This window comes from Mandrillus leucophaeus, unplaced genomic scaffold, assembly GCF_000951045.1.
Source record: "Mandrillus leucophaeus isolate KB7577 unplaced genomic scaffold, Mleu.le_1.0 Scaffold3, whole genome shotgun sequence".
NCBI classification, from domain to species: domain Eukaryota; kingdom Metazoa; phylum Chordata; class Mammalia; order Primates; family Cercopithecidae; genus Mandrillus; species Mandrillus leucophaeus.
The window spans coordinates 13,892,701-13,919,190 of record NW_012103142.1 but is presented as its reverse complement, the minus strand read 5'-3'; the positions used below and the strand labels follow the sequence as shown (position 1 = coordinate 13,919,190).

The window sequence follows — 26,490 nt, the reverse complement described above, 5'->3', positions numbered from 1 at the left end:
TTGCTTGACCTTGAGCTACCCTGTTGGAAAAAAAGTGAATCAAGTTCAATATTGCTTCTAAATTGCTCTGGGATAGCTGTACTAGCTCCATTTCCAGTAAATAGCAACTCCGCTCTCTGTCCCTCTTGCCTGGAAACAGGTAGCACTTCCTCGTAAGTCAGGCTTTGGCAAACTTTCTCTGTAAAGGGTCAGAGAGTAAGTAGTTTAGGCTTTGCAAGCTACATAGCCTCTACTAGACTCTGCTCAATTGTGCTGCAGGAATCATAAAGCAGCCACAGATAATATGTAAGCAAATAAATAGGACTGTGTTCCAATAAAACATCATTAAGGGACACTGAAATTTGAATTTCACATCATTCTCACATCATGAAATATTATTCTTCTTTTGACTTTTTTCCAACCATGCAAAAATGTAAAAAACAAAACAATTCTTAGCTTGAGGGCAGCATGAAAGTAGGCAGTGAACTGGATTTAGTCCTTGGACTGTAATTTGCTGACCTCAGTCTTAGGCAGTCCATGGCTACAATAGCAAGTTCTGCTAATTTCAGTATGCCTCAGCCTCCTCAACGGTAATATGGAGATTGTAATAGCACCCTCTCTTGTAGATTTGTCATGTTAATTAGATGAATTAATGCATATAAATCACTTAGGACAGTTCCTGGCACACAGTAGGCACCAATGTGTGATAGCTATTGCTGCTGCTGCTGTTGCTGCTGCTGCTATTAATTTCACAATGCTTCCCCCCTACCCCCATACCTAGTGTCCACCCTTTGGACTGGGCAACCCAGCTTTCTCTGTAATGTGGAAGCATGTGCTGCCCTCTTCTGGCAGGCAGAGGAATCGTCGTCAGAGCCAGCTGATAACGATTCATTCAAGGCCTGTGGATTCGCAAGGGTCTTCCTATACAAGGATTCAGTTTTAGCTAAGCCAGAGCTTAGAGGGTTCAGACAAGGCTAGGTCTTCTTCAAGGCTCAAAGTCACCTTCCACTATCTGTCCCCCGCACCAAGGGAAGGGCATGTCCACCAGGCCTGACAGATCTCCTGGAGGTCCCCGGCAGCCCTTCCCAATGACAACTGCCCCCAAAATGTTTCTTTCTCCCTTTCCTCTCCCCATTCTACAACCTCCAGTCTTTACATTTATGAACTTCCTTGACCTAAAATAAAAAAGTGCTTGAAAGGATTCAGAGCGGCCTGGGAGGGCTGTTAGCCTAGAACTAACAAGCCCCTTATTATCAAAGGCCCTGTGCTTTCCCCCAAAGCGTCATGAAAGCCACTGCTGCTTCAGGGTAGGTGGAGAGGAGGTTGGGGAGCAGTGAGGTGGGGCATTTTTTCCAGATTCCCAGGATGTGGTGAGCCACGTTTAAAAGAGAGTGTGTGTATTTATTATTCCAAGCCACTTCAATCACAAGGCGCTTCATGCCTTCTCCCCTTCCTCCCTCCCAGCCCCCAACCCCGTGTTACAGTGGCCCTGTCTGGAGGGCCTGGCCATCCAGGGGATGGGTGCGGCATCCCCTTCTCATTCTGCCTTGTGCTCTGCCACGAGTCTGATGAGGAAGCGAAGGCTACGTGTAAAAGCAGCAGGAATGTGAAACCTAATTACCCCGTAGCGTGCTCAGAAACAGAGTCACTTAGGTGGCCGTGGGGCTCCATGTCTACTGTGTTGGAAACACAGAGCAGTTCTTTTGGAGGACAGTTGGGTCCCAGGAAGACCTCCACAGAGGCCTGGGAGCCCCACGGTGGGCTGTTATCAGGCCATCTCGATGAAGGCTCCTGGGTGGTCAGGCCAACCTCCACAGCAGTGCGGATAACATGTGACCGTCTCGCCACTTCCTCATAAAGCAGCCATTGCTGTCTCCTTTCAAAAACGCCTCTGGTCACAAAGGGACCCTTCAGGCTGCCTTCCTTGGCAACCCCTGTGTGCAAATAGCCAACTAGGGGTATTTTGTTTGTTGGTTTGTTGGGTTAAAGTTTTGCTTTGACTAGCATTCTTGCAAGGAAAAACAAATAGCCTAGGCTCGGTGGGACCCACCTCGGAGGTCTGGTGGGCTCTGCACTTGCATGTCCTCGTCTCCTCCCTCAAGGAGGGTCCTTGAGGCTGAGGGCAGGAGGGAGGGGAGGGGGCAAATGCTTTCTCTGGCCCCTCCCATGAGCTGCCCGAGGGATTCCTCCAGAGGGTCTTTGATTTGGTTCATTATTGAGGTGGATGCTTGCAATTTATAATTTAACAAATCTTGCTCCTGAAATGAATCCTTGGGCAGTTGTAAGGAAGGCGGTTGGTGGCGGTGTGGCCTGTTGAATGGGGCAGGCATGGGGAGGAGGGGGTGGGGAGAGCTGGGCCCTGCATGGGTGGGCGCATTCATTAGTGGAATTTTGCTGTGTGGGCTCCCCGACTGGAGTAGAGCGGAGACCACCAACACCATTCCATGTGGTGGAATTTCCCGCTGTCTGACCAGAATGAGTTCTCCTGGCCTGGCCTGGATGCAGATCAAGACCTGGGGAATAAAGGAACATTAAACAACCGATTTGCACATGAGTTAAATGCTCTTTCACCTCTTCCTACCGTTACCTCATCCTATGCAACCGACGCCTCTTGTCTTTGTGCAGTCTACACATAGGAACCAAATACATTTCTCAATCTCTCTCTGTCCACACACACACACACACACACACACACACACACACACAGACACTTATGCACTTCGTGTGTGTTCTGATGTTCCCATGTACTGGCAAAGCCCATCACATACCTCCTTAGACAGGCTCATTTCAATTAATCTGGAAAAAAGTGCTTACATGCAAAATTATATTCGTGATGGGACACAATGTAAGTCTCATAACTTTACCACTAAGCACAGGATATGCAGACTACAGAAGTACAGTAGTGTGTCCATGGGTGTGTGTGTCTACATTTCATTGTGTGTGTGTGTAGGTTGAAAGTATCATAGTTCTAGCAAAAGCTTCAGCATTTCTCGGCTTTGAAACATCTTTTGCTACCAACTAGTGTTGCAAAGACATAAGAATTAAAACCAGGGATTAAATCTAGCCTGGTATTCTGACTTTATCAGCAGTTTAGAGAGGATAATTTGTTGGGGAAAAGTTGCTACATGGAACTTTGCCTTTAAAACCCCAGGCTTTCTTTCAAATCCTGCTCCAGAGCCGTCTTGCAGGAAGGCACTCCACCCCACCTCAAGCTTGTTTCCAGGCTGAACCGGAGTAGCCTCATGAGCTAAAGACAAGCACAGACTTAAGGCTTAAGCATAAAGCAGCACTTCTTTACATTCCTCTTGTTAGCCAGACCATTTTCTACCTTGCACATACATTTGAATCCCCTGGGAGTTTTAGGGGAAGAATAACCCCATAGATTCTTAGTTGGAAGGGACCTCTGTAACAAAAGACAGATTAACAGGAGAAAAACAAGCAGAAGTTTATTAACACGTGTATTTCCTATAATGATAATGAGGAGTTTTCCAAGAGATGGCTTTGAATTCTAGTTTCACAGCATCTTCATCAAAGGACAGTAAACTTTTAGAGATATGACAAGGGAAAAAAACTTTGAGTCTCTAGGGGCAGCAACTTGGGGGGATAGCAAATGAATAGCAGATAAAGGCCAGTTAGCAAATCTTGTTCAGTGTAGATTCCTGCAGAGCCATCTCCAGGAGCATAAGGGTCTTAAGTTGTTTTCAGTGGTTCTCCCTGGTAGAAATGGGGAGGCAAGATACATTTTGTCTTTGTAAATCTATGTCCTCCTTTTAGACAAATAGATGGAGGGCAGAGAGCTTTACTCTGTCTGTTTCTTCTGAATTGTGTTCGTCTCAACAATCTTTCCTATTTTGGGGGTGGCATATCCTGGTTTCCCGCAGGGTCTTGTTATGAAGCAGATATTTAGGTAGTGGATCTGGGGCGAGGCCTGAGAGCTCCCAGGCGATTCTGACACTGCTGGTCCAGGGCTGTGCTGTGAGAAGCAGGGTTCCAAGCAGCTGTCTCTGTGAGGAAGTGTGCTGAGTGTGCCTCCTTCATCATTGTCACCCCCAGACCCCAGCTCAGCATCTGACCCAGGGCAGATACTCCATCATTATTTGTTAAATGAGTGAAAAAAGGTATACCAAACACCTCAACATGCCTCTACCATGTCTATGCCTTTGCCTAGGAGATGATGACGGGGCCTCATCAGAGCCACAGGCACGTCCTCGAGCCAATTCCTGTCCCGGCTGTGGAACCTCACCTTTTAAATCTGTCCCCATGTTGCAGACTCCGCTATGCTCTGACTGTATTTATTTAAAACTTCCCAGTCCCCCTTTAAATCCTATGATGTTCTGTGACTAGCATTGTCTTTGACTTGAGAACATACAATGATTTTGTAGCCTCTGTTACATGATATCAAGCTTCATGGTGAATAATCTCGCTTAGAACCAATCAACAAAGGAGTGCAAGAAACCGAGCAGCTCTCCTTAGTAGGATGGCCAGTGTGCTGGTGGGCTTTGCTGAAGTGGAATTTTTCTTTTCACCATTATTTTTATAACCGCATTCAAGGGAAATTCTATTTGGTGTTAAAGGTGATACTTTACCAAGAGTCAAAAGAGAAAACACAGAAGGCTAATTTCTAGTGTTTTTTCAGCTAGAAGTCAGAGGTCAAATTATTTTTCTAAGACCCCTGGTGGACAAAGCATTTAATAATCTGGATCAAGGTAAATAAAATATGTTTCTCTGGCTGGGCGCAGTGGCTCATGCCTATAATCCCAGCACTTTGAGGGGCTGAGGCAGGCGGATCACAAGGTCAGGAGATGGAGACTATCCTGGCTAACACAGTGAAACCCCATCTCTATTAAAAATACAACAACAAAAAATCAGCCAGGCGTGGTGGCGGGCACCTGTAGTCCCAGCTACTCGGGAGGCTGAGGCAGGAGAATGGCGTGAACCCAGGAGGTGGAGTTTGCAGTGAGCCGAGATCGCGCCACTGCACTCCAGCCTGGGTGATAGAGCAAGATTCTGTCTCAAAAAATAAAAATAAATATATATGTGTGTGTGTGTGTGTGTGTATGTGTGTGTATATATATGTGTGTGTGTGTGTGTGTGTGTGTGTATATGTGTGTGAATATATATATGTTTCTCTGTGTGCATGTCTGGAACCTCTTCCCTTCCTGAACATTCTGGGGAGGGGAGGGTTGAGTCACGTGATTTCTCAGACCTCCTGCACTCAGCTCAAACTCTGATGGTCTCATGCTCACTGATGTTTGCCAAGATAGTTATCCATGTTCTGTTTCCATTGTGGGGACCCCAAAGATGAGTTTTACTCAACATTTTGCCCAGGTCTGAAACTGCCTCAGTTCTACCTGAGTCATTTGGCAGAGAGGTTGGTGCTAACCTATGCTTCTCTCTTGGCTCTGATAACAAAATGGCTAGGACTCTGTGGGAGGCCATCTCAGGCCAAACTAATCAAATCCCTTCATCCATTCTCAAAAGACCAAGGGCTACTATTAGACAAAGAAAGGGAACCGTTGTTCCTCTACAGAGTTAAAGCTTGTTACATCAGTATATAGACATAGAGTCGCATGATTTTAGGGTCCTTCATCTTTCCTCACACCCCACTGAATAGCTTATTCTTTCAACAAATACTTATTCAATACCAGACGCTATGCAAGGTGCTAGAATAAAAGTGGAACAATGAGGTTGGGCGCAGTGACTCATGCCTGTAATCCCAGCGCTTTGGGAGGCTGAGGTAGGTGGATCACGAGGTCAGGAGTTCGAGACCAGCCTGGCCAATATGGTGAAACCCCATCTCTACTAAAAATACAAAAATTAGCTGGGCATGGTGGCGCGTGCCAGTAGTCCCAGCTACTTGGGAGGCTGAAGCAGAAAAATTGCTTGAACCGGGGAGGCAGAAGTTGCAGTGAGCTGAGATCGCACCACTGCACTCCAGCCTGAGTGACAGAGACAGACTCTATCTTAAAAAAAAAAAAAAAAAAAAGGAATAATGAAATATTGCCATATTGGCAATACCTATGTATTTTGGCAAATGCTGTGTTTGGCCGTTTGTAATAGAAGCCTGACTACAGTGGCTAAAGCAAATATGTATTTTATTAGCAAAACCTATCTAGTGTTTTACTATGAGCCATGCCCTGTTCTAAACACTCTTGATAAATGTTTACTTCTTAAGAGGAATTTGCTTCTCTCACATAACAAGAAGTCCAGAGAGTAGAGAGTTCCAGGCAAATGTAGTTTCTGAAAGAAGTCGAAAATTGAGCTGCTGCTTAGAGCTCCTGATTCTCCATCTTTACTGTGTGATCTTCATTCTTATTTCGCAGGATGGTTGCTCCACCTCCAAATATCGCATCCACATTCCAGACAATGCCAGCTGCATCTATCTTATTTTTTACAGAAGCCCATTAATTAATTTCTACCAATATCTCATTAGCCAGAACTTGGTTATTTGGCCTTCTATAGCTGAAATTCTGGGAATCTATGAAGATAAGTATTTTTTATAGGGCACATTGCTACCCTGAAAATATATATATATATGGGCTCTGTTTTCTACTAGTAACAAAGAAAAGGAGACTGAACTCTTGTATATTTGATTCTTGTATATTCACTTTCAAGTTAAGGTAATTTTTTTCTCTCTCTGGTGAAAATACCTGTCCTAGCCATTACCAAAAAGGACACGCTATTTTAAATTCTCCTTTGGTGTTGGAAAAATCTGTCATTTACTCCCTACTAGATTTCAGGAAACAGAAGTGCATAATTGCACATTTAATTTGCTACACACTTGAAATTTTAGAAGATGCAAGGCTCGTGTAGTAAAAGCAACTGAAACATCCAGTGGGGAGTATCTCCCCATAAACCGTGATTTTTGTGGGGGCAAGTTAGGGTATCCAGGGAACTGCTCTGAGCAAGGGGGAGGGAGGTCCAGGTGTACATGTAGCATATCTGGGGAATTCTGTGTAAGTATCAGTCACCCCCAACCTTTAAGGTTGCCCCATTTCACATCTGTGATGATGAAGGCTTTCGGCTGGGGGACTGTGGTTCTGGCTATAGAGTCAGAATGAAAGGAACAGCTGAATATCCCTGTTTGTGTCAGCATTTCAGGGCAGAGGATGAGTCAAGCACGATGTTTACTGAACAGGGCCAGAGGCAAGAGCCACTTTTTTCTTGCAGCTCTAAGAATTTTTTGTTGCTTTTTTGGTATGCTTTGTTTCTCATACATCAGCATCATCATGCATCGCACATACACGTTGCATATAACAACTGCTTACAGCATGCCAGGCACTGTACTGAGCCCCCTGCAGGTGATGACCCAGTTATTGCTCCCAGCAAGCCTCTAAGGTATGCCATGTTATGATGTCCACTTTGCAGAGAAGGAAACAAGCACAGGTTAAGCAACCTGTCCAGGCTAGTCTGTGTCAGAGCCAGGACCCCAGCCCCGGCAGCTGGTCCCATGATCTGTGCTCTTGACTTGCATATATTGACATTTAATATAATCCACTATTTAATATGTATGTGGTGCTGAGTTAAACAAGAGTGTGTCATTTAGGAAATGGTGACCAAATCAGTTCACGATCCGATGAATACTCAATGATGACTACCATGTGTATTTCCTTAAATATACTCAACAATTCCCACCTTCCCCATCAGGGTCCTCACCCAGCAATCCATGTGGGGAAAGGGGCACAAAGTTGGCCCACAGTGGGCACTGAATAGATGCCTATTTAACAAATGAAAGAATGGGCAACTGGAAGAGAATTTGTAGGATATTCGCAGAATCACCAAATCCAATAATTATTTCAATCTAGCATTGCAGTGGCAGGGAGGCAGTTTTTAAGTCTGTGAATGGCTCTTATATAAAAGATGTGGCTCTTTGAGGATGAAACAAGACAAAATGTGTTGATCGTACTTCAGCCTACGTGTTTTCGGGGAGGGAGAATTGAGAAAGTCTCTAGGTCTAAATGCTGAAACAGATGACTGATAAAGTTAGAATCTCTCTTAACCAGCTCATTCAAAGTGTATGAGCATCAGCATTAAACCTAATCTATGGCCTGATACTTAAAAATAACCTGTTATAAAGTAACCATTAAAAAACTCACAAATTTCAGCCTGATTCATTGGGCCACATAAACTACGATCAGCATTAATAGCTTCAGTCAACATTTATGCCGTACTTTCTATTAGCACAATGGGTTTTATAATCATTTATGAGTTTCTGGAAAGTCTAATAGAAAACACACATACGTGTTCTCTGTGGAAAATGCACAATAGGTTTTTGGGGAGTTTTTTGTTTGTTTGTTTGCTCAAGGATAGGCCAGAAGGTGTCGCCACTGCCCCATGACTAAAGTCTGGGCCGGGTTCCCGAATCAGAACTTCTCCCCTGATCGCTTCTGAGATCGCTGGCTCTGCAGCTTCCTCCCGCATTCAGAGTCAGTCTCTCTCTCTCTCTCTCTCTCTCTCTCTCTCTCTCTCTCTCTCTCTCCCCCTCCCTCCTCCTGTTGATAAATAAACATTCAGGCAGCTTGCATGCTACAGATGAGTACACAAAAGGAAACTTAATTCGAAGACCTAAGTGATAATCTTTCTCTACTGTGGCTTTTAAGAGGTTTAGAAAATTATTTGGATCTGGAATCCATACTTCTCTTCATAGTTTAAGAAAATATTATATTAAAGGCATGCTAAAGTTGTCCCAAATGTTTACCATGCTGGTGTTTTAAACATAGCCAAATACTGGCCAAAGTGTCTTGCCTTTAAAAAAAAAAGATGTATTTTGTCATTGTACTAATACTTCTGAACATACGCCAAATATAAGGGTGATTTGTGGAGCTGTATTAAATAAAAAGATGCTTCTTTATATGAATCCCCTATAGAGCTTGGGGAAGCTGCTATATGGAGAATCTGTGTCTTCCTTAAGAAAGTTTCTGAATGCCTTGGAAATATATCAGAAAACACCCCATTCTCCCCACCACAGAGGAGGGTGGGCAACCAACAGTGTCCTATATCCCAACCCACCATAGTTGTAAGACTTAAACCCTACCTTCCAAATAAAGAATCATTTACTGGCCTCTTACTGGAAAGAACTATAGGAGCTTGTCATTTCATTCATCTTCTCCTCTGAGGCTGAAATTCTTTCTAGAACAAACAAATAATACCCATGGCACCACGTGCTGCACACTCTCTGTAGCCCGGCTGACGCCACACGAGGGAACAGTGGGGAATCTGTTGAAGTTGCCATTGCGTTTTGCTTTCTCATAAACCGCTGTTTGTCTTTCCGCCTTTCCTGTTTTGAGTAGTGCCTGGAAACAGAGGCCTGGGAATTGCCTTCCCCATGTGAGCCCCTGGGTCGTTCACAGCCAAGGCCAATTTGACAACATCCTCCTCTCTGGCTATGAGGCCAAGTCCAGTGTTCTTGGTCCAGTGCCAAAGGTGGACATGAACTCTCTAAACTGTCAAACTAAGAAAATCTGACACACCCATGTGGCCTGGAGAGAGCAAAGCCAAATCCAAAGAGATGCTTCCAGGCAACTTTAGATCCCTAACGTGTTAGCAAAGGCAAGAGCGAGCTTCGTTCTGCGAGCTCTCCAGGATTCTCCTTGGACCTAGAGCATTCTAGGATGTTCAGATAAGCTTCACTTCAGACACTGAACTTCTGCCTTGAGCTGACCTCTTCTCTCATCTTTCACTCGATGTCTTCTTCCCCTTCATCCTCTCATAAACCCAAGTTCTACAGCTGTAATAATAATAATAAAAGTTAACTTTAATCAAGTCCCACTCTGCACCAGACACTAGATGACGTGAACCTGTGAACAAGCATAACTGAGGATTCAAACCCAAATCTCTTACGGCAGAGTGAATGTGCCGCTCTGCTACTGTGTTTGTTATCAGAAGCCATGGCTCCCTGATATACTCGACCCAGACTCTCTGTTTCTTCCTTGATGATACCAGTGACATGCAAACATAGCCAGAAGGGCCCAGGCATAGCAGAGAGTCCCATCAGGCCTGACAGAAAGCCCCCTTCCAATCTTCTAAAACCTTGCTGCCATTTCTGACTCCGTGTGGTCTAAGAACCTCGTGTAGACATTGTTTGAAAGTCAAAGGGACCTGAAGATCAGCCCCCACTTACCTGCCATGTGTCCTAGAAAGGTCACTGTGGATGAGAAAACCCCAGTTTCTACCTGCTTTATAATTTTGCCTTTGTGTGGTCATTCATACTCAAATAACCTAACTGTAACTGGGACACTGTTCTCTCTCTTTAAGGACTTCAGCAACTGAGAAAAAAGCTACATGACTCATTTCCAAAACCTGAAAGATGAATGCAGATCTTTATGTAAAGTTTTCTGGTGGGGGAGGGGATTGATTACACTGCCCATCACAAAGCTGAACATCCTCAAAATCCCCTTAGAACACCTTTGTCTCTTCTCAAAATTGAGCGCATTATAGCAGCATCTACATTTCTGCCTGCTTGGCCTGCACCTGCCCTTTTCCTCACCCTCCCAATCCTCCTGGACCCTGCTGCAGCTCCTACATCCCCACTTGCTCCTGGATCTTTGGGCCTAGTCCGTCTGACCTCTCTCAATTTCTCTTCCTCTTGTCCTAGCTGCCTGTGGAAAGAAAGGCTTCTTCTTACAACAGATGAGTGTGTGGTGATATTCTTCTTCTTATATATTTTTTTGTTTCCATCACGCTACCATTCATGTTTTAAACTATCAAATGTCAACAAGCGTGGCTATCTTTGTGTTTTCTCTTCAAAAATATGTGATGACCAGAGAAATCTCCACCATGGTCTTCCTGAAACCACTGCGGTACTTTTTTTGCACCATTTGGTTATATCAACATGATCTCAAATGAGAAGATGAAAAGTAAAAACTTCCTTCAGTGCTCCAGGTATTTCTCAATATCTAGATATTTCTTTCTTCCTAGGAAAAATCCAAATGGATTTCTCACTTTTTGACTAGGTGTTTTACTGTCACACAGCCCCTGTGACAGCATTGGCCCCTAATACAGGCAGAGTTGAAAAATGATGTGATGGGTCATAGTTGCCCCTCTACTCAGAGAAAACTTCTAGACCCAATCACGGTCACTGAAAGTACTAAGAATTATATCTGAAATCAAGCATTGGTAGCAGAACACAAATATGTTACCAAATTAGCTGGAAGGTAAGGCATGGGGGAGTCATGAAGGAGCCCCATCCTCTTCTGTCAGGGGAATGAGAACAGTTTGCAGCACCTGTCAGGCCACGTGAATACCCAAGGAGTGATGGGACAATCCTTGGCACCCAGAATTGGCCTTGCAGAGGGGAAGGAGTTTACGTTTTAGAATCTAACATCCTTGTGCTTAAATCCTGGGGTTTGCACCTAAATTATAATAGGGCTAATAGATTAAACATATTTTTCTCTCTGCCACTCTGAGTACGTGATTCTAATCTGCCCTAGGCATTCATTGACCTCAGAGAGATTAGGATTTCTGTAGAAGGAATTCTAAGAGAGAAAAGGGAATTCAATATTCAGCTTCTGATCTTCAAAATAGCATTTTCAACAAGACAGTAGACTTTTACCCAACGTATTTCCTTAAGATGTTCTAAACTCTTTTATTTCTTAATTTTTACCCATCAAAAACCCTGCCTGGAGGCCTCTACTCACAGAGTAGAGACAGTTGTACTGGCTATGCAGCGAGGCCGCAAGGCTTTCTGCTCTATGATTGATGGGCTATTTGATCTAGGAAAACTAAAAAAACAGCCCACCCTTCCTGGCACAGGGGAGTTGGGGATGAAGAAGAAGGGAGAGGCAGGGGGGTCAGGGAACTAGAGCATGTTAGGAGCTCCATGTGGTACTTTGCTTGGGTGTCCTTCCGGATTGTGGAGGGAGGCAAGCAGCCCACCTGTAACCCCCACTCAGCATCCCCATGGTTACTCTGGAAGACAAACAGAAGAAATGCAGAACCCGTATTCGCTTTCCAAAGTCTTCCACCCATAGATTCCAGAACCCCCATCTCCCCAGTGCTGTGAGTTCACAGGAGCCTAGTCCCCGACTCCCAGCCCCACTGACTCAAGAAGGAAAGCAAGGAGGGGCAGGTTCTCTGAGAAACTGAGGATTTCAATGCAAAAGAGACAGAATTCTCTAGAAGGACTATTTAGATTATTACATCAGACTAGGTTATCATCCAAAATGGATGAAATTAAAGTAGTTGTTGTTTTCCCACCATCCAGAAGTTAGGAGCTTGTAAGGAAGACTGTAACAGTTGAAAACCAAACGAGGCATATTTCCATTGTACATCCCAGGAGTAGTTTAAATGGCTTAAGGACCAGCTATGTGTGTGTTTGCATACACGTATGTGCCCTGGGCAAGTCTAAGACTCAGTTTCTTCATCTGTTGGATGAGGATGAATAATATTTCCCATCTCAATAGCCTTGTGGTGTGTTTAAATGGTAGTTGCATAAACATCCCTAGCTCACTGCAGGGATTCAGTGAGTATATTTCCTTGCTGGTGCTAAGGTACGGGACTATAGCAATGAAAGGAACAAGATAGGGCAGAGGGTACTTGGCCTAGGCCAGTGCCCAATAGCCACAACCTCCTTCTCCATGGAGAGTTGAACAGACACCCATCCAATCTGCAGACAACAGTCACAGGTGGGTTCCTGGTTTTTATTTTGCTGCAACACACATACAAGAGAAAATCCACATATGAGAAGTTGAGTGTGCAGCCACCTGGGCCCACAGAGCCATTCTCGTTCTTTCAAAGACCACCTTTGACATCTGCTCCTCTCCATGTGCATTTTGAGCCCTAGGGATCTGCTTTGCCTTATGCTCATCAGGACCTGTGCCGCACTGAGCCTGCCAGCAAACCAGGGCTGAGCTGTGCTTGCAAGAACTTGTTGGAGGCTGGGTTAGAGTCTTGGCTCCCCAGTCCCCATTCAGCCTCCATGCCCTGGTAAGAATATATTATTTTCTTAGCTCAAATTGCTGTTTCCAAGTCATTATTTCTCTACGACGAGAAAACAATATTGGGTCTTATGTAATATCAACCTCAGTGAATCTGGAAGTGATCATGGAATGGGTGGATTCTTTTTCCTCCTTAAAAAAGAGAAAAATAAATCTAAGATTGTTTGCATATGGCTGAGAATATTTATGAACTATTCCCCTTGTTTCCTCGTCACATATTTTACCCAGTGCATTTGTGTGTGGTACAGAATAAATCTTTATGGAGAGCAGAGGTGGAGACGGGAAGAAAGCAGTTAAAACACTGGGTATCTATCAAGTTCCTGGGATGTTAGTGATCCTGAGTCTTGGATGCCCCAACCCTAGGCTCACTTGCTGTAGTCGGAGGGATACCCCATCTAGCTGCTCAGAGTAATTATTTAGAGTGAGGGTTTAAAATATAAACACAAGGAATTAACATCTTTTTGTTGCTCTAGTTTCTTTGACATCCCCCTTGTTCCTACCAGAGCAGAAAGTTCAACACAAATAGTTTCATGACCTGAGTACCATCAGCCAAGAGAGATCATTAAATTCTATGGATGGCAGATTGAGCCAGGGTCAGAATGAGTTGGCAGGTAGGAGGAAAACAACTGGCAGAGAGTATAGTGGGTGCTGCCATTTGCTATCCGATAATATGGCAGTGTTTTAGCACACAGGCATGTTGGGTCTATTTTGCTCTGGGTGTGCCTTTCAACACAGCTTGTCACCAAGGAGCATCCCAAGGGAATATAAGGAATAAGGCTTTGGCCGTATACTAAATAAGTAAGGGAAACAAATCTCCAGGCTATTGATTTTCCTCTCCAGAGAGGTGGCCACAAATTTGGGGCTTCTTAAAATCACCCATTCTTCACTGCAGCTTGAGATATTCAGGAATATATTGACCAAGAATATTGGGCAAGGAACAGAGAACAGGAGGACCCCACATTTGGTAAGGCAATAGCAACAACTACCATTAATTGATGTCCTCGTATGGGCCAGGCACTGTATTAGGTGCTTTCCCTGCATTATCTGAGTTAATCCCAGCAGTGGTCTTACCAGGGTGAAGGATCCTTAGTCCCATTACTGAGACGAGAAAGCAGAAGCTCAGTGAAGTACAGAAACTTGCCCAAGGTCACATGTAAGTGCCAGGATCAACGACATTTGTGGGATTTATGAGGCCTTAAGGCAATACAATAAGTACCAACACGGAATTCTTGAAATCAGATCCAAGGACTTGGAAGGGACCCAGGAAAGTAAGAGATCTTGAAGCTGAAGGCTCAGCAGCTTCCCAGTGAATCCACCCTGAGCAGCCTTGAGCTTTAAACACAGGTTAGCCCCAGGCCAAGCAGTCCTTTCCCTGCTTCCTTGTCTCCTCTTGCTCTACCACGGTTGCCACCAACTGCAGCCTTCACATTCCTGGTCAAAAATACACAAACCCGAGTGAGGAGACTGATACACAGAGGGTGCCTTCCAGAATGTGCTGACTTGGAAAGCTCCATGGAATGTCGCAGTTGCGACATAAATCAACAATGATTCCTGCCACCGGACTTGATGCCTTCCATCTCAAGGAATTACCGGAGGGATATACAGAACTATCTTCCCAAGGAACTTCAATCACTGCTCCAGGCTTTTCACCAAATTTCATGATATTTCCCAGACCTGGTGACATGGGTACAGACTTGTGCAGCAGCCCACTCAGGTCTCCAGGACCATTTGAGATTAGAACCTGCAATGTCTCATCTGCTATCGTATGACTCTTTCCCTCAGAGGATATTTATTGGTCAAAGTTTGACAGGCCCAGTATTTGATTCTTCCTTTCTTCATTATAATCAAGATTTTGCCATAATCTCCATAAATGAAAGGGGTAGAGGGTTTTGAGCAAGCAAACAAATACATCACAAGTGCTTTGGGGAGAAAAGCATAATAAGCATTGTCTAGTACCCACCCTTTGCCATTGCCTTTGTATAGCCTTGCAATCCCATCACAGTCTAGACAATTACTAAGGAATATACTGCATTTTCCCAGCCCTGCTTAGTCTAGTCTCCCAAACTGGAAACACAAAGCAGATGATGAAGTAGTTCAAATGCCACACCAGGGAGAAGAAAGTATTGAGAAACTATGCCCAGCCTCCAGGCAGTTTTCAAACATTCCAGTAAGTGTTCAATTGATTTATGTTGGGCTGGTGTCATTCCATCGTCTCGAACAAAAGGCCTTCTATGAAAAGACAAAAAGTGGGTTATGAGAGGAGTGGCTAACAAGGCATATTTGGGAAAACCTGAACAAGAGTACAGCCCTCTTGGCTTTGCCTCCAGAAGGCAGTGTCCCCCTTGTGTCTACTGGAATGAACAGCAGGATCGACTTCCATTATCTCAGTGTCAGGCTCTAAACCAGAGTCTGGAAAAACAGCTGCTGGGGATGGGGCTGATGACACAGGTGCAATGACTGATGCTCTGATCAGCCATCTCCTCCATGTTTTTCCTTTGAGCTCAAGTAGAAAGTGTCTATGGTAGTGTTCTCTGATTAGAATGGACTATGAGATTCTGGGCAAAATGATTTTCAGTGATGATGGCTTCCCACAGTTGTTCTTTTGGGTATTTTGTCTGCTTGTGTGTCTAAACAAATTATGTGACAGATAATTATTTGGGCAAGACTGTAAAAGCCTTCTCCCACGTTATCTTCCTTTGGGTGTTCATTCTTTGAGTCAGAACCATGACAGCTTTCTGTGCGACTGGGGGCTGCACATTTCCGGTGGAGCCCTTCCATTTGAGACAGCAGTGATTTTTAGAACAAGCTTCCCTAGAGTAAACCCAAGCATTCTTCCCTGATACTCATCACTTCTCTGGGGGTGACGTCAAAAAGGACTGTTCTTTTCCCTCTGTCATGTCCCCCGAAGGCCTTGTCCCCAACTCTTCTTGGGTTGGGTTAGTTATAGTTAATACTTCCACAAAATCTGATGCATATCTCTGTCCTGGAACTTCTATATAGTGCTTATTTACCTAGGTAATAGCCTTTTCTTCCTAAAAATGTAATATGTAGGTTGATGTGGAATATTAGCAAATTATAGATAACCAAAACTTTTTACAAAAATGGCTAGTATTGGCCAGGCGTGGTGGGTTACATCTGTAATCCCAGTGCTTTGGGAGGCTGAGGCGGGCCGATCGTGAAGTCAGGAGATCGAGACCATCCTGGTCAACATGGTGAAACTCTGTCTCTACTAAAAATACAAAAATTAGCTGGGTGTGGTGGCTTGTGCCTGTAATCCCAGCTACTCGGGAGGCTGAGGCAGGAGAATCGTTTGAACCAGGGAGTCGGAGGTTGCAGTGAGCCCAGATCACACCACTGTACTCCAGCCTAGTGACAGAGTGAGACTCTGTCTGAAAAATAAATAAATAAATAAATAAACAAACAAATAAATTGGCTAGTATTATTGCACCTACTGCAACCTCTGCCTCCCGTGACCTCATGATCTGCCCACCTCGGTCTCCCAAAGTGCTGGGATTGCAGGTGTGAGCCACCACGCCCAGCCTGTATTTCTGTATTTATGTATGTTTTTCAAAGCAAAGGATTAGCTAATGTTTATTGTTTGGTGAGGGTTTGCCTTTTCAGGCTATTTAGTACACTTCTACTGCATTGTGTTAATGGTTTCCAGGTATTCTGCAGTGTGTGGGGAGCGGACAATGTGATGAGGGGGACAGGATTCTAGATGAGCTACTCCACTCTGAAGACCCTATGACGGTATCCACTGGCAAGCAGTTTGAATAAAGGCCCTTCTTTTACTCTTCCATGCTAGCCCTTGAGAGAGGCCTAACCAAGGCTCTAAAGAAATTGGATGACTACCTGAACAGCCCTCTACCAGAGGAGATTGACGCCAGCACTTGTGGGGAAGACAAGGGGTCTCGGCGCAAGTTCCTGGATGGGGATGAGCTGACCCTAGCTGACTGCAATCTGTTGCCCAAGCTCCATGTGGTCAAGGTAAGAGAGCTCTACCCACAGAGGCCTGCAAGATCCAGTTCCTTCTTAGGTCCAGGTCACCTGTGTGGATGAGTCAAGGACAGTAGCATCTGTTGGTCAAGAGCCTGGACTCTAAAGTCAGGTAATAAGGACCCAAGGTCACCCTCTGCTGCTTGATGGCTGTGTGGCCTCTTTGATCTTCAGTTTTCATTTATAAAAATAGGCATATATTGCTTACTCCAAGGGTTGGTGGAAGAGTAAATACAGCGTGAAAGTGCTTGGCATATTGTAGGGGTTTAATATGTGTAATAGTCACAATCATCATTGTTGTATACAGTCATATCACTCCAGAGGCCTCTTCCTCATAGGATTTCCCTGGCCACACCCCTACAGCTCTATTAAATGTGCCCTCATATGCATTTTTTCTTTGTGCGCAGACCCACCTTCTCACTTCCTCCAGTAGCTTCCTGAGGTGAGCCCACATCATTTTCCTCATCTATCAAATGAAGAGGGGGAGGTTGCAAGAGGTGATGTCACTTTCTTGCTATCATTGCACTTACTAACCATCTGCAACATGTAGTGTAATCCTCTCCTATACAACAAATCCTGGGAATCTGAGAGTTGGAAAGGACATTTAGAGGTCATCCAAAACAATCTCCCACTTCAACCTGGACCACTTTCTGCTGTTTCTTTCACAAGCTTCTGTGAAGCTGTGACTGCAGCTTCTGAGAACGAGGAGTCCTCTGCCTAACGAGCCAGCCCTACCATGTTAGATAGCTCTGATTATTAAATCATTGTTCTCTACAATGAGCCCAAGCATGCCTCCCTGCTATCCGTTTGTTCTCTAGAGCAACACAGAACAGCTCTGCTTGCCTTCACCTCGTTTGAAAACAGTAGTTGTATCCCCCTAAGCTCTGTAAATGAGCACGTCTTCCCCTATCCTTTCCTGACCCTCATCAGCCTAGTATCAGATAGCCATACTGTGCTCTACTTTTACACACGCTTATTTCTCACTGTCTCAGCCAGACAGCAAGCTCTGTAAGGATAAGACCTTTTCAAAACATGATGGTGGGCAAATGGTGACCCTTTAATAAATACTCATTGATCGATCATGTGATCGCCTGGTGTATGTCTTTATGATACCCAGTTTATTTCTATGCTTCACTGAGAAGACTCAGATTCAATCATTTGTCAGCTGGATATATGCCTATTATTTTTCAGCTCAAGTCCTGAGACAGAAATGCTATCTCCTCTCCAACCAGAGCATGTACCAGCTTGAGTTGAAGTCACTCAGTTGTGTGTACGCTGGTGTTTCCACAGGCCTTAGTCAGAGCTGAAGACTGAGAGGGAATCTTGCATAAAAATGGATTGGGCAAATACAACCTATTTAGACAAAAACATTTTGGATTTGGGGCCAAGCCAATAGTCACTTGTAGGTCCAGCCAATCTATGTCTCTTTGAAGTTATTAAGTACTGCACGCCCCACCCATCATCCTTTATTCTTCTCCTCCTTAGGAACAAGTACCTTTGAGAGGGATGATATAATTCCAGCTCAGTCACACTGTGTCAGAGTGATACAACGCAAAGATCAGGAGACCCAAGTTCTAGTCCTGTATCTTGCTGCCAACTAGCAGCATGAGCTAGGGCACATCATCTAATCTTTTTGGAATTCATTTTTCTTGTGCCTAGGAGAACAGAAGTGGATAGTATTCCTTCTTGCCTTCTTTTCCTTTCTTCCTCCCCTCCTTCTTTCCTTTTCTCTTGCTCAAACATTCACTACCACTCAAAAACCATTTGTTGAACAAGGCAAACAAATGGATCTCCCAAGCCTTGGGCTTCATCCTGTGATTTCCTTAATTCCCACCAGCCTTAAATGACTCAGTGAAGCCCTGTCCTTGGAGAAATTTCAGTGGGTGGTTCACCCAGAGAAGCTGGAGATCAAAAAGAAGATGGCCAATGAGAGAATAAAGGCCAACCTTTGGCCCCTATCTCTTTGGATTTCTGCTGATCCAGCTTATCAGATCCCAGAAACCTGGCAAACCTCTGAAGTTCACAAAGAGCAAAGGGGAAGCCAAGTCAGGCCTCCAGTTTGGCTTCAGATGCCAAAACTTAATCTGGGCTGTGGGAGCTAACTGTTTTCATATGAAAGAGCAAATTCAGAACATGAGCATGGAAGTCCCTGTGAACGTCAGAGCTCTGTGTGCATCCTCACCCCCTTGCTGCTTTCATGCTCTCTCTCCTCTTGCCTGGCTCACTTTCAGGTTTTTCTCCATCCCTGGAAGTGGAGTTGCTCTGGCCCAGGCTCCCCATGAGAGTTTGGCTTGAACATTCATTGTCTGGCCCCCTCCTAGTTCTCATCTCCCAAAGTCAAGCCAATGTGTGAAGAAATGACCAGCTCAGCAGCCAAGGACCAGGGTGCACAGGTCTTGGTTGGGAGGGGCATCTGCAGGCCTTTCCTTGCCCACTGGGATCCTTGCCTAGCATAGTGATGATGTTCAGCCCTGGAGACAAACAGGAAGGGGAACATCAACATCAATATAAATACATATTTATAAAATGCATTTCTGCTGTATTGAAGCTAATATTCTGCCCTTTAAAATCCTGAAAATATAATTTCAGTGTGAAATGACTTGAGGTTACTCTATGAATCAGTGTGTCATTGTGAAAAATAGTTTTGGATCCCTTTACCTTATTGTAGACCTTTTTCATCCACTCTGGCAAATTCCAGCCAGTTCCCTTGGTCAGGCCACCACTCCTGCATGAATTTGCTCTTAGCCAAGACAGTCTCTTCTCAAAGGAACTTGGCCCAACCTAAGGGATCATCATCTTTCACTGAACAGAAAGACTGGGGAGATATCATGGTGGCATCTCTCGCTGTGAGAGCTTTATCAAAGGACTCAGACTTCATCACCCTTGCTGGTAGTTACCTAAGCCAGATAGAACAGTGTGGAGGTGGCTTCTTTGGTGCCCACACCATACCAGTTATTTTAACAGAGAGAATTTAAAGAAGTACTATGTACTAAAGAATTGGAAAGGCAAACTATACTAGGAGGTTCTACCTTCAAGAGGCAGCTACGACTCCTAGGGCAGGAGGAACAAAGGGAAGAGGTTGGAATTATTAAAACTTACAAACTTCGAGGCTTTGTAGATGAGGGACCCTGCAAAGCTGAATGTGGGTGAAAGGGCTGTTCAGCTGGTGCGAGGGTCCAAGCTCAGGTTGGCTGGGATCCAGCCTCTAAAGCAGAGTCTCTGCTGTGTGCTGGCCTCTCTGCGTGGGTATGATGAAGCTGGTCCTGTGAGTATTGGCAAAAGAGCAAACTGGATTCAGCTGCTGCTCCCAGAAATAAATGGAGACTCTGACAGAAAGAGGAAGCTGAAAAGCAAGGGCTTCTCCCTCCCATCTCCTCCTCCAACCTTGCTGGCTTTCTCCAGTAACTCCTCTTGGCAGAACCTAACAGGATTCACTGGCAAAGAAGAGATGTGATCTGCTCAGTCCCAGCCCCAGTATCACAAACAAAGCAAATAAAAGAGTAGGTTTGGAGATAAGCAACAATAGATTAATGACTGGCTCATGAGGGATTCTGAGTAGACCCATTGCTTTATCAGCTACGTAGGGCTGAGTAGCAAAGTAGAAAGAACTGTGGATTATAAAGCAGGGACTGTAATAAATATGAATGGTAACTCAATAGATATTGGTTAAATTAATTAATTTCTCATGTAACATTAAGCCACAAAGTCTCTTGTAGCTTCAGTTTGCTCATTGCTAGGGATCTTCAGTGCTTTCAAATTATTTTATTACACATAACACTAGAGGACCTTGCCTGATGTACAGATAACTTAAGATTGTAAAGACTAAGTACAACCGTTTATTGAATCCCAACCTATTTAATCCCCGTTTGTCTTGCTTTTCTCATCTGTAAATGGGAATATAATAGACTCTTCCTTATAGGATTATTTAGAGATCTAAGTACCTTGCAAAGTACTTAAAGCAGTCCCTAGAACAGAGCACACAGTGAATAAATGTTTGTTATTATCATTCCTCTGGTCAACATCATTATTGAGATTATCAAGGAGTACAGAAGTGAGGAAGCTGCAATTGCTATCCGTTCACTTCCCACAAGCTAGAGAAAAAAAGGGTACTGAAACAGTAATCATGATTCAGAATAGATTATAGCTCAGTGTTATAATGTAAGTTCAACACTGGTCTAGAAGCATAGAGGAGAAAGAGGAGAAAAAAATGTTCCCAAATGTCTATGAACATGTCTGCAACAGTGAGTTTTTCATCCATCAAGTCTTCATCATCCTTCACTTCAGCACAACTTTCTGGGAAACTCTGCATATTACCAGCATCGAAATGAAGATGAAAGTCCAGAGTGGCTGATCTGGGGCTTCTCTGAGTGGGAGGATCCCATGGTCAATGGTCTAGGGCCCTCTCTGAAAAAGAAAGCAAGATAGAGAGGTGGATGTATAGATACAAGAAATCCAGAGAACACCTGTGAGATACTCTACAAAATGAACTTCACCAAGGCATATAGTCACCAAACTCTACAAGGGCAGTGCCAAAGAAAAAAGTCTTAAAGGCAGCTAGAGAAAAAGATAAGAACACGTACAAATGGAACCCCATCAGGCTAACGGCAGACTTCTTGGCAGAAATCTTGCAAGCCAGGAGAGATTGAGGGCCTATTTTCATCATTCTTAAAGAAAGAACTTCCAACCAAGAGCTTCATATGCCACCAAACTAAGCTTTGTAAACAAAGGGAAATAAAATCTTTTCCAGACAAGCAAGTGCTAAGGGAATGTATTACCATTAGACCATATGTACAAGAGATCCTTAAGGGACTTCTAAACATGTAAACAAAAGAATGATACCTGCTACCACAAAAACACACTTGTATATAACCCACAGACCTCATAAAGCAACCACACAATAGAAACTACAAAGCAACCAGCTAACAACTTCACGAAAAGATCAATACCTCACATATCAATATTAACCTTGAATGTAAATGATTGAAGTGCCCCACTTGAAAGGCATATAGTGGCAATTTGGATAAAAAATAAGAGCCACTCATCTGCTGTCTTCAAGAGACCCATCTCATATGTAACAACATCCACAGGCTCAAAGTAAAGCACTGAAGAAAGATTTTTACACAAATGGAACTCAAAAAAGAGCAGGGGTCACTATTCTTCTATCAGGTAAAACATACCATAAACCAACAATAGTGAAAAAAAAAAAGAACAAAGAAGGGCATTACATAATAATAAAGGGGTGACTACAACAAGAAGACTTAACCATTCTAAATATATACACACCCAACATTGGAGCACCCAGGTTCACAAAGCAAGTACTTCTAGACCTATGAAAAGACTTGGACAGCAACAACACACAATAATAATGGGGGACTTCAACAACTCACTAACAACATTAGATCATCAGGGCAGAAAACTAACAAATATATTCTGGACTTAAATTTAACACTTGACCAATTGGACATAATAGACATCTACTGAATACTCCACCCATTGACCACAGAATATACATTCCTCTCATCTGCATACAGAACATACTCCAAGATCAACCACATGCTCAACCATAAAGCAAATCTCAATAAATTCAAAAAAATAGGAATTATACCAATCATACTCTTGGACCACAGTGGAACAAAAGTAGAAATCAACACTAAGAAGATGTCTCAAAACCACACAAATACATGAAATTAAACAACTCACTCCTGAATTATTTTTGGGTAAACAAAAAAATTACAGCAAAAGTAAAAACATTCTTTGAAATAAATGAAAACAAAGACATAACATACCAAAATCTCCTGGATGCAGCAAAAGCAATATTACAAGGAAAGTTTATAGCACTAAATGCCTACCTCAAAAAGTTAGAAAGATCTCAAATTAACAATGTAATATCACACCTAGAGGAACTAGAAAAACAAGAACAAACTAATCTCAAGGCTAGTAGAATAAAAGAAATAACTAAAATCAGAGCAGAACTGAATGAAATTGAGACCCCAAAATTCTTACAAAGAATCAATAAAACCAAAAGTGGAGTTTTTGAAAGGATAAACAAGATCAATAAACCACTAGCCAGATTAACCAAAAAAAGAGAGAAAATCCAAATAAGCAGAATCAGAAAGGACAAAGAAGACATTACAACTGATCTCACAGAAATACAGAAGATCCTTAAAGACTATTATGAACACCTCTATGCGCACAAAGTAGAAAAGCTGGAGGAAATGGATAAATTCCTAGAAATACACTTTTCATTTGCCTTGAAAACTGGAACAAGACAAGGATGCCCACTCACCACTCCTATTCAACATCATATGGAAGTCCAGATCTACAGGGCAAGAGAAAGAAATAAAAGGCATACAAGTAGGAAAAGAAGGAGTTAAATTCTCTCCTTACTGATAATATGATTCTGTTTCTTGAAAACCCTACAGACTTCACCAAAAGGCTCCTGGAACTGATCAACAACTTCAGGAAAGGTGAAGTATACAGTCAGTATTCCAAGATTGAGTTTGTAAGAAATTGAAACCATGAACAGACTAATTGAGTTATGAAATTAAATCAGTAATTTAAAAAAAACTACCAACCAATAAAAGCCCCAGACTAGATGTATTCACAGCTGAATTCTACCTGACATACAAAGAAGAACCAATACCAGTCATACTTAAACTATTCCAAAATACCAAGGAAGAAGGACTCCTTCCTAACTCATTCTATGAAGCTAGCAGCACCCTGATACCAAAACCTGACAAACACACAATGAAAAAAGAAAACTTCAAGCCAATATCCCTGATGAACATAGACACAAAAAATTCACAACAAAATACTAGCAAACCAAATCCAGCAACACATCAAATAGTTAATTCGCATTGATCAAATAAGTTTCTTCTTAGGATGCATGGTTGGTTCAACATACACAAATCAATAAATTTTATTCACCACATAAACAGAATTAAAAACAAAAACTATATGATCATCTCAATAGACACAGAAAAAGCTTTTGATAAAATTCAACATCCCTTCATGACAAAAACTTTCAAGAAATTAGGCATTAAAGGAACATCCCTCAAAATAATAAGAGCCATTCATCTATGACAAATCTGCAGCCAACATCTTATTGAATGGGCAAAAACTGGGATCATTCCCCTTGAAAACTGAAACAAGACAAGGATGCCCACTCTCACCACTCCTATTCAACATAGTAGTGGAAGTCCTTGCCAGAGCAATCAGGCAAGAGAAAGAAATAAAAGACATGCAAATAGGAAAAGAAGTCAAATTATCTCTCTTTACTGATGATATGATTCTATTCCTCAAAAACCCTAAAGACTTCACCAGAAGGCTTCTGGAACTGGTAAACAACTTCAGTAAAGTCTCAGTATAAAAAGTCAATGTGACTGGGCACAGTGGCTCATGCCTGTAATCCCAGCACTTTGGGAGGCTGAGGCAGGTGGATCACCTGAGGTTGGGAGTTCAAGACCAGCCTGACCAACATGGAGAAACCCTGTCTCTACTAAAAATACAAAATTAGCCGGGCATGGTGGTGCATGCCTGTAATCCCAGCTACTCGGGAGGCTGAGGTAGGAGAATCGCTTGAACCCAGGAGGCAGAGGTTGCAGGGAGCCAAGATCGCACCATTGTACTCCAGCCTGGGCAATGAGAGCAAAACTCCATCTCAAAAAAAAAAAAAAAAAGTCAACGTACAAAAATCAGCAGCATTTCTGTATGCCAACAACATTAAAGTTGAGAGCCAAATCAAGAACATAATCCCATTTATAAATAGCTGCAAAAATACAATACAATACAATACAGTACAATACCTAGGACTACATCTAACCAGGGAGTTAAAAAAATCTCTACAAGGAGAGCTATAAAACACTACTGAAGGAAATCACAGCTGACACAAACAAATGGAGAAACATTCCATGCTCATAAATTGGTAGAATTAATATTAGTAAAATGGCCATACTGTCCAAAGCAATGTGCAGATTCAATGCCGTTCCTATCAAGCTACCAATGTCATTTTTCACATAACTAGAAAAAACTATTCTAAAAATTCATGTGGAACCAAAAATGAGCCTGAATAGCCAAAGCAACCCTAAGCAAAAAAAAAAAAACAAAACAAAGCTGGAGGTGTCACATTACCTGACTTCAAACTGCACTATAAGGCTACAGTAACCAAAACAACATGGTACTGGTACGAAAACAGACACATAGATGAATGGAACAGAACAGAGAACCTAGAAATAAAGCCACACACCTACAGCCATCTCATCTTCAACAAAATTGACAAAAATAAGCAATGGAGAAAGGACTTCCTATTCAATAAATGGTTTTGGAATAGCTGACTAATCATATGCAGAAGAATGAAACTGGACCTCTACTTTTCATCATATATAAAAAGTAACTTAATATGGATTAAAGATTTACCTAAGCAAGAATCCTAGAAGAAAACCAGGAAACATTCTGTACATCAGTTTTGGGAAGTAATTTATGATGAAGTTATCAAAAGCAATTGCAACAAAAATAAAAATTAACAAGTAGGACCTTATTATACTAAAGAGCTTCTGCACATAGAAACTATGAACAGAGTTAACAGTTAACCCACAGAATGGGAGGAAATATTTGCAAACTATGCATCTAACAAAGGTCTAATATCCAGAATCTATAAGGAACTTAAACAATTGAATAAGCAAAAACCAAATAATACCATTAAAAAATGGGCAAAAGACATGAACAGACACTTCTCAAAAAAAGACATAATAAGTGGCCAACAGACATTTTTAAAAAAGTTCAGTATCACCAATCACTGGAGAAATGCAAATTAAAAGCACAATGAGATACCCCCCTCACACCAGTCAGGATGGTTATTGTCAAAAAGTCAAAAAGCAAGAGATGTTGGTTGGTGTGTGGAGAAAAGGGAACACTTATACAGTGTTGGTGGGAATGTAAATTAGTTCAGTCACTGTGGAAAGCAGTTTGGAGATTTCTCAAAGAACTAAAAACAGAACTATCATTCGACCCAGCAATCCCATTACTGGTTATATATCCAAAGGAAAATAAATTGTTTTACCAAAGAAACCCCCACATGCGTTCATATGTTTATCACAGCACTCTTCACAACAGCAAAGACTTGAAATCAACCTGGGTGCCCATCAACAGTGGGCTAAATAAACAAAACGTGGTACATATACATGGTGGAATACTACATAGCCATATAAAGAAACAAAGTTATGTCCTATGCAGCAACATGGATGCAGCTGGAGGCCATTATCCTAAGCAAACTAATGCAAGAACAGAAAACATGAAACTACATGTTCTCACTTGTAAGTGAGAGATAAACAATAGGTACAAATGGACATAAAGATGGCGACAACAGACACTGGGAACTACTTGGCGGGAGGGATGGAGGGGACAAGTGTAGAAAAACTATGCTCATTACTTGGGTGACAGGATCAATCATACCCCAAACCTTAGCATCATGCATTATACCCAAATAACAAGCCTGCACATGTACCCCCTTGTATCCCCTAAAAAAAAAAAAACAGGGAAGGAAGGAAGAGAAGGAGAGAGACAGAAAGAGAAAGAAAGGGAG

General features: G+C 42.8%; 1 protein-coding gene across 3 annotated transcripts in view; it reads left to right on the top strand.

Annotated features, from left to right (window-relative positions):
- Nucleotides 1-26,490, top strand: part of CLIC5 (chloride intracellular channel 5) — a 182,723-nt gene that overhangs the window by 149,896 nt on the left and 6,337 nt on the right. For 2 of the 3 annotated variants that reach the window (XM_011986850.1, XM_011986851.1), the window contains exon 5: nucleotides 16,720-16,901. In XM_011986850.1, coding sequence (XP_011842240.1) covers nucleotides 16,720-16,901 — 182 coding nt within the window. Of the gene's footprint in view, nucleotides 1-16,719; nucleotides 16,902-18,395; nucleotides 19,510-26,490 lie in introns of those variants that run through there. The other variant, XM_011986852.1, reaches the window with a different exon arrangement.